At 36.8% G+C, this 14,166-nt stretch overlaps 1 protein-coding gene across 1 annotated transcript in view; it reads right to left on the reverse strand.

The window, feature by feature from the left end:
- NOM1 (nucleolar protein with MIF4G domain 1) overlaps positions 1–14,166 on the reverse strand; it is a 15,589-nt gene continuing 1,423 nt past the window's right edge. Inside the window, 10 exon segments of the mRNA XM_072854709.1 lie at positions 1–1,094; positions 2,103–2,212; positions 2,940–3,071; positions 3,432–3,564; positions 7,385–7,506; positions 8,133–8,300; positions 9,543–9,653; positions 10,184–10,507; positions 12,582–12,777; positions 13,729–13,853. Of these exon segments, the coding sequence (XP_072710810.1) occupies positions 917–1,094; positions 2,103–2,212; positions 2,940–3,071; positions 3,432–3,564; positions 7,385–7,506; positions 8,133–8,300; positions 9,543–9,653; positions 10,184–10,507; positions 12,582–12,777; positions 13,729–13,853 (1,599 nt within the window). The 3' untranslated portion in view covers positions 1–916.

The raw sequence follows: 14,166 nt of genomic DNA on the forward strand, positions 1-14,166 counted from the left end.
CAAAAATTGCACTTTAATGTGTAGTGGTAAGGTGACAAAAGAAACAAACCATTAACACTGACTGTTACAGAAAGAAATGTACATGTGTTTTTTTTGGTTTTTTTTTTAAGAATTTGCTTGCATTTTTCATTCAGATGTTTAAGGAAGGTATTGTCTTGTTAAAAGACTCATACTGATATTATTCTTTATGTCTAGAAAAATCTGATTAACACAAGTGATTAGGCAACTAATTTTTAAGCTGCGAAAAACAGGCTAAAAGAGCAATAAAACTATGCTGTGATCTCTAAACCCAATGTAATTGGGCAAAGTCAGATCTTCAAGTCGTTTCACTACAGCTTTGAATCCAACTGAAGATCTTTTCCTGACCCACAGTCAGGTAAACAATTCACAGAATTAGTGGATAACTTCAACACTTTAAGAAAAAAGTCGATTTCTTCCAAAACTGACTCACCAGTACTTGTGCCATCTAGTGGCCTGTTTCTTAGGCAAGTACAATGATTAGTTATTAAAAGCCTTTGGTTAAGGCTGCTTCTTTAACATACAGTGGTCAGCATTATGCTATTATTTTAAATGAAAGGTTACAATATGCAATGCAGAATGCTAGTGCTGACTGGCAGTTATCACAGAAGAGAAATTCATCCTCTTCTCCAGATATTAACCATCAACATGAAGCACTCATACTAAAAAAGGACATGACAAAAAATATATTTTCCCTCTCTTCAAAAAGGCCTTGCATCACCTTCAATTAAACCTATAACTAGTGTGTAGAGTAAAGTAACTGTTTACATCAAAAAATGGATTCTTTAGAGTAACATGGCTCTACTCATTCTCAATTATTTGGGTCTGAAAGACTAAACACACCTTTGCATCTTCACGCAGACTCAGTTTTTCTACATATTTTATTATAAAAACAGAACTATAGCTTCAATTTGGATTCTTTTGCTTGCAAAGCCTTGGTTGCTAGTTCAATTCTTTCTTTTAATAAGCTAGCTTCTTCAGCACTTTTTTGGGCTTGTACATTTTTCAGTAAGAAGTGGTTAAGGAAGAGTTTCAAGCCTTCCCGTAGCATTCCCAGTTTGGGGTTGTCAGATATCCTGTAAGAATACAGATCAAAAATAGTATTTAGTCTTCTACTGTTTCAGAAATTTTTTTTTTCTTTATCTTCTGCAAATAGAGACATAGAAACAAATCCAACCTATAAAAGGAGCTTTTCTGAAGAGGCTTTCAAATTACCAGCAAGTCTACATTGGTTTGGCAAACAGCCCAAACACACTCAACATACAATTGGTTCTCAACAATAAAATGGGATATTGGAGCCTTAGACTTGCTTTATGTAAACAATTACATTACAGCAAAACCCGAGGAAAACACCACGTTTGAGCTTCCTTGTGGTACAGTGTTAATGGTTGAAACATAATCACCTAATTTTTTTCTAACTTTGTGACATTACAAGTTTAATACAACAAAATCACGGAATAATTTAAGTCGGAAAGGATGTCGGCAGGTCATCTTGTCTGACCTCCTGTTTAAAGCCAGACTAACATCCAGGTATGGTCAGGTTGCTCAGAGTCTTATCCACTCAAGTCCTAAGCATCTCCAAGGATGGATATTTCCCAGCCTCTCCAGACAACCCTGTCCCATACACAAAAATATGATTTTCCATACAATGTTGATGTAAAAAAAAATAATCCCCCAAACCTTTCCCTCATTAGTATTTCTTTATTTTTCCTTCTTATGCTAAAGATACCTTCTAGCAAAGACTGCTGGGCAAGTGAATCCCACTGCACACAGACAGCAAAGCAATAAGGAAAGCAGGTAATTACAGAGCTCTGCTCATGAAAATCCTATGACCAAAATGATACACTGAATATCCAAAAGCCTTATTTTGTATAACACTTCTCACAGCTGTATCTATATCAGAGCCTTTACTAACACACAAATGATACGCTTCCCCCCGCTCACCCAGAAGAGCTTACTTTTTAAGGGATGGATGGCTGATCTTTGGAAAAGGCACTGTATAATTCCAAACAAAATAAGCAAACTTCTTATCTTCTTAATTACTACTCACCAAGGGCTCCCTGGAGATCTCTCTGATCACTTACCTCACAAAAATGTCACTAAGTTCTTCAGCATCTGTTTTGGTTAAGAGCGTGCTTAATACTTGTCGCAAGAAACGGACTTTGGGTTTATCTAGTTCGCTGAATTCAATTACCTAGTGGAGAGAGGGAAAGGCAGAATTAGATTAATTCAAGTATTTCAAACAGCTGAATTATCTTCTAAATGAACAGCTTTTAGCACACCAACTGGCCTCCCATGTATACCAAGCCTTAAGTTTGGCACGGAAGAATTAGCTGAGAATGCTGCCTCCAGAAGCCAATCAATAAGGAAGCAGAGAAGTTTCTAAGGAATAACCTGTCTACTAGTACCAGAATACCGGATATAATTTCTCAATTAGATAAATACTTCAGAAGTACCTAGGACAGTCCATATAATTGCTTGTTTAACACATTTCAGTTGTTCTTCTAATAAAATTCTATGGACTCCTCATTCTGAAATTCAAGTGCTCAGTATATTTCTTTCTGGTCTAATAAAAATCAACATCAGCTAAAAAGCATAGCACAGAATCCACTGACAAAGCCTGTTAATAAAGGGGCCTCAGTTCCAACTCTGGATACTCTACAGAAAATAATCTTACAACTGCTCTAGACATAGAATTGTAGGCTTTCTGTATGCCTGGGTCACCATAGGTTCCCCTTTCCTCAAATGATAGCACTACCGTAATCAATGGGATTAATCTGGTAATTTTAGAACAAGTTTTGTCTTAGCTTATGACCATGAACAGCTAAAGTACCAGCTAGGTAACAGAGAAAATACATTTTCCATAGAACTAGCAAATGCAAGGAAAACACGGAAGTATTTTGAAAAGATGACACACCAACCTTGAGAACTGAAAGCGGCAATGACTTTGTCCTTATTAAGTGAGCCAACAGCGAAACCAAGTTGGAGATGGCAGTGGCTGACAGGTTTTCTAAGTCTCTGATTTTGTCCCAAATACTAAACTGAAATGTCACCTAGGCGTCAAAGGAAAAAAAAAAATCCTACAAGTCAAGTGACTATTTAAATGAGTAACAACACAACAAAACCTTTAGACCTTCTATTCTTTATGAGCCCTCTGTTAATTAACAGAGATGCTTGATCAGACTGTTCAATTCTTTTAAAATGTGTAGAAGAGGAAAGCAAGCCTTCTGCAGTAGTTATTCCTATTCAGAGCTGACCCTGAGTACGCCTTACTGAATGCATAGCTATACCAGCAGAATTTTTCCTCAGGATCAAGATCGTAACAGACATGCATCCATTCTCAGGTATTTAATAAATGTCTTCCTAACTACAGTAATGACACTAAACCAAAGCAGAAACAGATTTTTCTTCACCTGAAATCGTCTTTCATATTGACAAAACTTGTTAGCCAAAAATGCATAGAAGGGGTTATATGTCTTCTCCTGTAAGCAGCAGTAAAGGATAACGTGAACAATTTCTCTCTCCTGCTGATCTTTCAGTCCAAGCCTAAAATTTAGCAAGAGAATGAGAATCGTTTAGTAAGGAAAAAATTACTGCCACAAAGTAAGAGCTACAGTCAACATTCGAGAGTAATACTGAAAAAACCCCACCAAACACATTAAATTTTACTTGTTAGAAAGTTCTTACAAAGTCTTTAAAACACTGAATGGACTCAAACCCTTAAGACCCTGGGCTAAATCAGTATCCTGGTACGGCAACATGGAAATGCTACGGTATCATTGGTGTTAAAGGAGTGGCTGCAAAGGCAAGACCTCAACAGACAGAAGTGGAATGATACAAGTATAATTGCCGCCTGGGGAAGGAAAGGTAGCCCACTCCATATCTGTAGCTCTCCATGAAGAAAAACAGAGGAGAGGGCCCTGTCATCATGGAGTCTCGTGCCTTTGAATGTAGCAGTAGTACTGCAGCAAGCGCTGCTGCATGGTGTACCACTACAAAGGTTAAACAGTGAAACAAGAACTGTAGGACCCTGTTGTGGTTATCTCACACTTTTACCTACGGTCACAGGAGGAAAAACAGCCTTTGGATCAGCATAAGCCTATTTAGAGACACATGTCCAGGGCCCTTCACTTCTGTGGTACTTACTAGGGATAAGAAAATATTTTAAGATGTTTTTCCTACTTGGTGATATGAATCTTTTCATCTCTAGGTGAACTCCATGCTACATAATACCTGAAGGTCATTATCGTTTGACAGTAGCCTAAGAGGATGCAGTCAGTGATTTCAAACCACCTTAAAAAAAAAAAAAAGCCTGAAGAAAACAGTGAGTAGCAACGAGTACTTATGTTGGCTGCCTCAGCGTAAAGGCCAAGGACTGAACAGCCTTCCCACTTGAACAGCTGACCAGACTAAAAGAGGGCTGAGACACTTTGGCAGGGAATGGTAACTAACTTGCAATGCACCTGTTCTGTGAATAATATGATTTAGCTTCCAGGGCTGCCAAATGCTTGGCAGCATTAAAACCAATTAAAATGAAAAATGCTTCGTATTATAATCTGAAAAATGTCAAACGAAATTCTTTTCATTGCTTCAAGCTCAAGTTTCATATGGCATCAGTATAACTCAAGTGTATTTTCTAACTCAGTTTGACTCCACTGGAACTTGCTCTACAGTCTGTAGAGTACAGTTTGTCATTGCTTGAGTCTAATATTCCTCGTTTGTATATACCTCCAGACATCTGCCATTGCATTAGATCACAGACACGTACCAGATTAACAGAGAAAATATTGCCTCTCAGCCAAAAACCCCAGAATTTAAGGTTTTACAATATGAAAATCTGGGATGATTTCTAGGCTGATTGCTAATGAGCGGTGAAAACTTAGAAGTCTGCCTCTCCAAAAGAGACCAGCACTGTAAGTGCTGTCTCTGTGATATAATTTGCTTGCTCTCCCATCAGCCAAGTTCTATCTGATTTTATTACAGAGCAACAAAAGTGTGTGTGTGTTTGTTTTTTTTTTTTAAATACACAGGTTTTCAGCCACTGGACGTGCATTTAATAGATGACTTGTGAATTTACATTGCAATCACTAATTTGGTACACTCTCCTTTTCCTTGTTCATCATCACTTCTACCATGACTTGCTTATTTAGGAAATATTCATGTTGCCAGATGGTCGTAACCAAGTAAATTGGCACTTTGCTGTTCAATTTTGTTCTTACCTTCACTTCTTCACAGACCTAGCAGTATTTTCTCTTTTCAGACCTAGCATTCCTGAACATCTACATTTAAGAGTCTTTCACTGCTGAGCTTCACTACAGATTTCATAAGCTTGATAATCTTAGATAAAGAATATGCAACCACCTCACCTATTAAATCATTCATGAGTTACAATATGCCCACGGACTTGTATGGCTTGATCACTTTAGGAATTTCCCCCTGTGTATGGGACAACTGCCTCTGGAGTAGATTATTTATCACCAGCAGAAGCCTGCCTCTAAGTAGGCCAGTTATCATCAGCTGAAGTCCAAGACTATCATTGCCTTTAGATCAAAAATAGCAATACTCAAACCCACCTTTTAAAGTCAGTTCAAATGATTTCAGTAGATACAGTCACACACTTGCTATCCTAAATTACACACCACACTACAACAGGATATCTAAGACTTTTATAAGTTTCAATTTTTGTGAAATGCAAAGTTTCTCAAATTCTTCACCTCTATGAAATAGCTTAAAAAATTGCCTCTTCATCAAACTTCAGCAGCATTTGTTCCCCCTCATGTGTGAATGTGTGGTTTGTGAAGGAGGTGCGGCCTTTCAGCTGATGAAACAGATCAAGTCTCACTCTCTTCTCTTTGTCTCCAGTGATGTTTCCAGTCCTTCCTTTACACTGACACTTCTACAATCACAAGCTGAGCCACTTCAGGGAGCTGTTCTGGCTTCAAACTAATTACTTTCGTTTGATGTAAGGAGGAGAAAGACAAGCAGAACTATAGCAGCATGGATTTTAAATGGTTTAAATTACCATTTAACCACACCTCAACTCTGCCAGAGATCTAGCAGCAGATGAATCAACAAGCGCAGTTAAAATATTTCTTTATGTATTTCTCAGGCTCTTCCTCATGAGACTCACATCAAACATAGGAATATAAATTCCCATACACTCTGGAACGCATGTTCACATTAAAGTTAATTCCTTTACTGAAAATTCTGTGTACTTTCCATTATACTCTGCCAGATGTGGGCAGATTTGAGAAGTCCTCTCTCTGAATTTGCTGTATAAAAATCGGTATCAACACACACCAGGCAATCTGTAGACAGAGTTTTTCTGACAAGCCTGTATGTATACAGATTTGTATACTAGTTTAAATAGCACAGATGAGAGTCAAGGATCAATTTGCAAATTGAACTACCAGGTCTTGGCAAAAACTGCAGCAGCAGCAGCTAATTTCTTTTAATTGAACAGGCCATATTAAGATATTGGAATGACTCCATCACAGTCTTAAATCCAATCTGTGTTTTGCAGAAGTGGCATTTAATCAAATATTAGTTGACTTTATTACAAAGTCTGTTTTGGTTTGGTTAGCAAATTAAATAATTGCATGCCATCCTGGTAAGACAATTCCCTTGAATTACAAGGCTGCAATAGAAAAGTTCAGACTTGATCTCTCCCCTCCCAGTTACTATAGACTTACAATTAATATTCTGACAAACACAAAGAATAGCTTAGTTTGAGCTTTTCCCTGATCACATCTTCTTCTACACTGTTTGCCAAGTGGTAAGGAAACTGGTCTTAACTTGAAATGTGACCCTGGAGCAAATCCAAAGCTAATAAATTCTGCAAGAGGGAAGTGGAGGTGCTAGAACACTACCAGGTCATGCAAGTATGGACAGAGACCTACAAGACGGCTTAACAAGGTGGCAGGAAGTAAAGGAAGTGGCAGTAGCATGGAAATCCAGCGACAAAACCATGAGATGTTCTGAAGGAGCTTCTGGTCTGCCTCTGTAAGGAAGCAAGCCTGCAACAGACTTCAATCCGCTAGACTGGGATGCATATCTTCAATGCAAAAAGACACAAGCTTCTTAAGTCAAAAGATGCTGTAAATCACAGTTATACACATGAGTGACAATAACAGGGGCTTCTCCTTTCCTCTGACTGCCAGTCAGTTCTGCCTGCCCCCTACTAGTCCTTACACCAGGGTTTTGGTCCCTCTCTTACCCTTTTACCCTACGTGGAGCCCTAGCTATGCACTTCTTTAATTGTATTATCAATTAAATGCTTTTAAGCCCAGACCAGCAATGTTCTTTTTCCAATCCAGCTAATGCTATTTTTAGCTCTGGGCTGTCTTCTGTGCTAGTCTGTACTTACTTGAGAAGCTTTTCAAAGGCATCCAGGAAGTCTTCACTTGTCATCAAGACACAAAAAATACTTCTCCTGATATCGGTGTTCATTCTCTGCTTACGAGCAAGCTCCATTATCTTTGAACTCACCTGAAAAAAAAACCACAATTAAATGCTATTTTATTTATGCTTGCTTTAAGAAAGCTATTTCTGTGCAGCCTCTAGTAAGACCATTAATGAAGATCTCCAGTAAACTATGAAGCATCGATCCAAAGGTCCTGAGCTTTTGTCCAGAGGCATCATCAGGAGCTTTTTCAACCAGGGAAATATATTTTAACGTAAAAATAATTGGCACAATTAAATTAAGATGTGCTTCTCTAATGCAAGTCACTATGACCATCTCACCACACTACTTTTAGAATCAGCTTAGATATATGCCAGCCATGGACAGACAACACTACCTGCCAGAACTCATACTAGCAAATCCACTTTAGGTCAAGACTCTTCTTCCACTTACATGACAAGTTACTTTTGCAATTCCACAGGATAAGAAAAAACAAGCTATACCATAATATTTGTAGTAACAGCTCTTATGAAGTGCATGAGTACAACATTTTGAAAAATGTAAGAGCAGAATTTACAGTCCAAAAACTTAGTCTTACAAGAGTCTGTGAAGATTTTTTTGGTGGGCTCTCAAATGAACTTATTCACCTGTATGAAGAATATTCAAAAGATCACAAACACTTAGACTTATAACCAGCACTGCTTGGATTTACCTTTCCTATATGCAGTTTTTGCTGAGTCTTGCTGTTTGTATCATTGATCATTGGTACTCCACTCCAGGATGACCCTACGATCCACCAGCGACCAACCTGATCAGCACTGAGGAGAGATTCCAGGGAGACACGGAGCTGAGTTTCTTTTCCAGAACCACTGCTGTGAACCTTGAATAACAAAATACAAAAAACCCCAAAAGTGTTTATTTGAAGCTTTCTTTTTAAAAAAACAAAACAAAAAAACCCCAAATACTTTAATTACTTAAAATTACTTTAAAATAACTTAATCTCCATAAAGGTCTTCACATGTTTGCCCCCCACAACCTTTAGTTTCAGTCAGCAACCTGAAAAGAATTTACAAGTTTCCCATATGCTCTAATTTCTCAAATACAAGAATTTGCTTAAATCTACATTTAGAAGCTCTTGATTTTAAAATTTTTTTTAAAAAAAGAGACAATCAATTAAGAAGTACCCATCTTCCAATCATAAAACTTGATTAGAGTTCAGACTTGATGCTGACATTGAAAAATCACTTGCAGCACCTCACAATCTGGTCATGATTTTCCTTCTGAACACTTGTGATCAAATAAAATGACATGACAAACTGCCTTAAGTTTTGTACAATTAAAAAACCGAAAAGTTTAAACTCTTTGAACAAAATAAGAATTTTCACAAAGGATGCTAGAAGCATACTAAGAGGACTGCGAAAAACAAAGGAAATTCTACAGAACTAGGTTACCTAGCTTATTTTTGCCTGGCCTGTTATCACTGATGTGCACATCCTGCACTTACAAATTTCTGAAAAACAAGATGCTCTAGGTGCTGTGGACAAGTAGTGTAATTTTCTGGTTGGAGATACAAGGGACTCTAAAACCAGATTCAAGTCTTGTGAAAATGAATTAGTTCTCAAACCAAAGAGACAATTACTTTCATGCATTTTATACTGGATTGTTCTAGACAAACTGCCCTCTCTCCGCAAAAGAAAAACAAGAAAGAAAAAACATCCAGGTTTTCAGAAGTGTTAGACTTCGAAAATAATTCTGGTGAAGTTAGGAGCGGGTGCCTGCATCCAAAATCTATGGAAAAAAGAACTTGTCATAATGACTCATTTCTTCTGCACAATCATTAAACATCCCACAATCTCTTTTTCAAGTATAGGACTTTGAGGCAATGTCTTTGGCTAAGTATTATGTCCTTTCTCAAACTGTTCTGCAGAAGGCTGGTTGACTGCTGACTAAACTTAGACACAGGATATAATACTTAAGGATCTAAGAAGTGATTTTTGTCCACGAGAGTTTCAGACTGTTAAACAAATTAAAAAATACTATAGGTCATCAAGTCAACGTACAATACAAATAATTACTTCTAGTTTAAGAACAGCTATACTACATATGTCAAGAAAGTTCTCACCAGTGTTCTTTGCAATTTGCGGAGTTTTTCAACTGGTTCAGGATCGTAACCAGGAATCTTACGCATGTCATTATTCCTTAGTGCCAACATAGTCTCTAGCATAAATCGGACCTATTGGGAAAAGAAATATTTCTGTGGATTATGTGCTGTGAGTTTCTTTAATAAAGGAGAAAGTGTACTTTGAAATTACTATTCTGTGAGAATAAGCAGCTCAGCTGGCAACATACATCAAAATTTAGATTACATGAATACAAAGAAGGATGTTTACTTTAACTCCTATTATATTCATTTCTGTTCAAGCTTCAATTAAAATCTTAATCGGCTAAACACCATGCCTCAGTGACCATTTTTTGAAGTGTACAAAGTATCAGGAAACAGAAGCACTGTCCATTGCATAAGACAGAAAACAGTCCTAGTCTCAACCATTACGAGCATTTTGGTGTCTGTGTCCTAAGAACTAATGGAGAAAGACAGACAAGAAGAATGCAAATAACTGAATGCAACAACTGAACACTAATCGTAACTTAGAACCTAAATAGAGTGTAGCAGAAAACATTTTGGTAAATTAACACATGTATCCAAGTGCTCATTAAAGTCTATTCAGAACAGAAAATCTTTAACACACACGCACACACACATACCCTAGTCTGATCCTGGAGTTTCTTCTCTGCTGTGTTTGCTTTCCTCTGGGCTTCAGTGATAAGTTCCTTCAAAGCCAACGCATCATCTTTTCTTAAGGAAAAGCCCACGTTTTTCAGAAGAAACAAAATCAACTCAATCTCTTTTTCAGTGAAAGTGCTAACAAGCTTTTTCAGAATATCAAAGATCAGCAGGGAATGAACCACATGGAAGTTATACAGATGAGCAATCAAGGCAAGCAGATTTTCACATTCTTTCCCTTCAGCATCACTTTTACAGAGTTCATCAAATTTCTTCACCACGGCTTCCAAAAAGTGAGCGCCGACCTGGCAATAGTTCCATTGGGGGCGGGGGGGAGGGGGGGGGGAATAACCAGCAGTTAACCATAAGTAGATTTTATAGACATCTCTAAAACATTCATTTTTGAGGCACTGCCACTATTAATTTTAAAGAAATGTTGTTGCTCCTCTCAACCAATATGGATGTTCTACACTTACACATACAAATATCTAAGTGGTGTGACATTTTCTTAAAGTATATGTTATTTACACCTCATATATGCCATCCAGTTGCCTTTTAAAGTCTGTGCAAGGAAAGCAAATGTTATGAACTGACAGTACACATACATCAGAATTTGTTTACATAATTTTCATGGACACATATTAGCACCTTCCCAGCTGTCAGGCTAGCATGCTGTTACTGCTAGTCATTCATCCAGTAAAAGCTGCATGTCAAAAACCAAATGCATCACAGAGTTCAGCATTCCAGAACAAAATCCTTAACAGGAGGGTTAAAAAAAAAAATTGTAAAACAACCCCCAACATACCAAGTTTTCACAGTTGCTGAGCATGAGCTTAGGCTGATTTTGAAGTGGGGTAAGTCCTAGCCATTTGTCAGTGGTACAGTTGGGAAAAGAAATTTTGGAGTCTCTATATTTGTGAAGAGAGAACTGATGCTAAAGACTGGAATTATAAAGCATACCAAAATATAGGTAGGTAATGAACACATTACCGCTAAACAAGACTTCCCCCCCCCCATTATTATGGTGCTATTTGCTGATTGTTCTTACGAAAACCAAAGTCCCAACAGCAGTACTGACTTGCATTAGAAGCCTTGACGGGCTTAGGTTTTAACTATCCAACGATCATATTGCACAAATGTATAAACACAGCTATTGGAATCCCAACTTCTGCATTGCTCAAACTAATCTGCAATGCAGCTGTGCTATCACACTTTCGTGTAACGCATAAGCTACATTTATTTTACAGAAAAAATAATGGGGCTTTATAATATACTTAAATACTACAGCCTTAGATTCAAAGATGCTGTGCAACAGAGTCAGTAGTACAGAAGACAGTCTGGATATCATCTATCTATTTCTAATACCTATTATTATATCTATATCTAAAACCTATTACTAGGTATTTTGCAAAGTTTCAACTTCTAAAAAGATTGTGTTTCTCTTCTTAAAACAGCATTGTAATATTACGTTGTATTTGCAGTCAGAACTGCCTTTCAAGCAGCAAAGAGGAACAAAAAAAAGTTGAATGGCAAGGCTGCATGGAGAAAGCTGCTGTAATTGCATCCATCTGATGATATTTAATATGGTTTCAGAGACAACATTCAGATCACTATATGACAAACTGAAGAACTTGCATCAATACAGCTTTTTCATTGAGATGTAGAAAGAAAACATAACTTGATGGGAACATGGTGCTGGAGCACCTCAGTTTCCTGAGAGACATTTCACTGAAATTAGCTAAAATCTTCCCTTTGACATCAGTAGTTTCAGCTTCTTCTTAACAGTAAGCAAGAGATATTTATCTCAATCATTCATCAGGCCTAAAACCACAAAAAAAGCCTCCAAAAAATTTGCCATGCTTTTTGAAGTTTTTCATATTCTGGAGTCATTGATATACCTAGTTAATTCCACCAATGATTTGCATGATTGGGCTTAAAAAAAGGACTTTTTCTATGGATGTAAAAGGATTTCTGTAACTGCAGCGCTTTCCTTATCTGGATATGCATTGTTCAAGAACAATACCCTCACGTACCCAAGAGAACAGAAATGGATCAGTGTAATTAAAAGAGGAGAAAACTTGAAGCTTAAAAAATTCAGGTTTATCGATGCAGAAAGATTTTGATGAAAAAAACTGATGTTTTGACAAGTGACCAGTGGTAACTCATGGAGGAAATAAATTAATTAGATAAAGCAACAGACTTTGTCCCTTTCGTTTGTGGACACCTAGCAAATAAGCTACAAATACTGATGAAATTCAACTAGAGATGCTTTTTAGTGACACACAATCAAAAATGAAAAGGCAATTCAAACAAAATATCAAGGAAAACACTCTACAATATGTATTATTAAACAAAATCAGTCCCAACCACAAGAATTACCTCAATTCCTACATTATGATGAAGAATGCTGACCAAAAGGACATGCTCCATCATCAATCTTGCAGGCATGGCAACTGCAGTAACGCAAGCATTCATGAGAATATCTGTCAGAGTTTCATTCATGTCCTTTCTGCTGTTGGCCATGTAGAGCTCTTCCATCTGTCCACTAATGGAGGCCAAATTCGGTTCACTCAACCTATTAAGAAACAAAATCCAGTGTTCACTTTTTCTTCCCTTTACATGGTCCCACAATTTTCAATTTACCCAACAAACAACCTATTCATTTTAGAGAAACTAGCTTGGCTTAAGAAGAAAGACTGAAAAGATGACTGGAAGGGACCTTTTGTACATTGCTGTGTTCACTAAACTAAAAAAAATACAACATATGTTTAATTCTGGGTTTTTTTTTAGAAAATATTTACATGTAAAAACAGATTAGCAGCAGTATTTACAAAGCACTGCCAATGTACTTACTGTCACACTGAACAGACTTATTAAGGAAAGACTTTGTTCTTAGCAGTTGTAACTATAGCATATCACAGTCGTCGGAGAAATTGAGTATGAAAATACCTCATACTTTTCTAACATATAAGGTATATCAAATTCTAAATGACTGAACAAACAGCATAGTGTAGTCTGCATTTTACAGATAACATAGATAAAAGAAAATGCCAATAGATTTCTTATTTTAAAAATACCCTAAAGTGTTAATTACATTTTCTGTTCTTCAGTACTTTAAGCTATGAAATGTTGCTCCTCCTCAGTTGTAGTGTTGGAGAAATTTAATTTTATTTAATTAAAAAAAGAAAATAATGCTTTTTTGGGGGAGTTATAACTCACACTATGAGTTTTTTCTATAGGCATACGCCAACTGACACTTAGTGAATTATACCTAGCACTTGCAGGCAACTGCTGTGTGGAATTCAGCCCAATCTTAAAATTTATTTTCTAGATTTTTCAACTTCTATAATGACCAACTTTGAAGAATTTATATCAACAAAGATAATTATTATTAAGGATAGCAGACCTGATTGCCAAATTAAAATCAGTTTGTGAAGAGAGAAGTCACATCCTTGCCACTTTTCTTTGAATGATGAGCACTGTCACATCAAACCAGAAAGATTAATGACTTTCCTTATTATATTACCTATTAATGAGACCATTCACCATTTTCTTCAGTCTTCCCAGTTCTTCTCTTTTCTTGTCATCTAGTGTCTCCTGAGCTTTCCTTACTTGAGGGGGAACATACTTTGTAGCACTGTGATTATGACTCTTACCAGGAAAACAATAAAATAAGATACCAAATGAGACTAGTATCTTAAATATTTGAACACAAATATACATTTCTATTTAAAATTAATATACCAAGCTTAAGTATATCTTTTACCATCTAATAACTAATGCCAAAGGAACAACTTCATACAAAAAAGAAGCACACAACAAGTTACTGCTTATGACCAACTCGATGGCAGCTAAAAACCTCTTCCCTTTACATGAAATTTTCTTTAAGTTATTGTTATTAAAACCTGACATCTTAGGTCTTGGTTTTATCAGCTGCAGACGTACTTACAGTCTAAGTTAGTGC

The sequence above is a fragment of the Ciconia boyciana genome, chromosome 2 (genome assembly GCF_034638445.1).
Source record: "Ciconia boyciana chromosome 2, ASM3463844v1, whole genome shotgun sequence".
Taxonomy (NCBI): Eukaryota; Metazoa; Chordata; class Aves; order Ciconiiformes; family Ciconiidae; genus Ciconia; species Ciconia boyciana.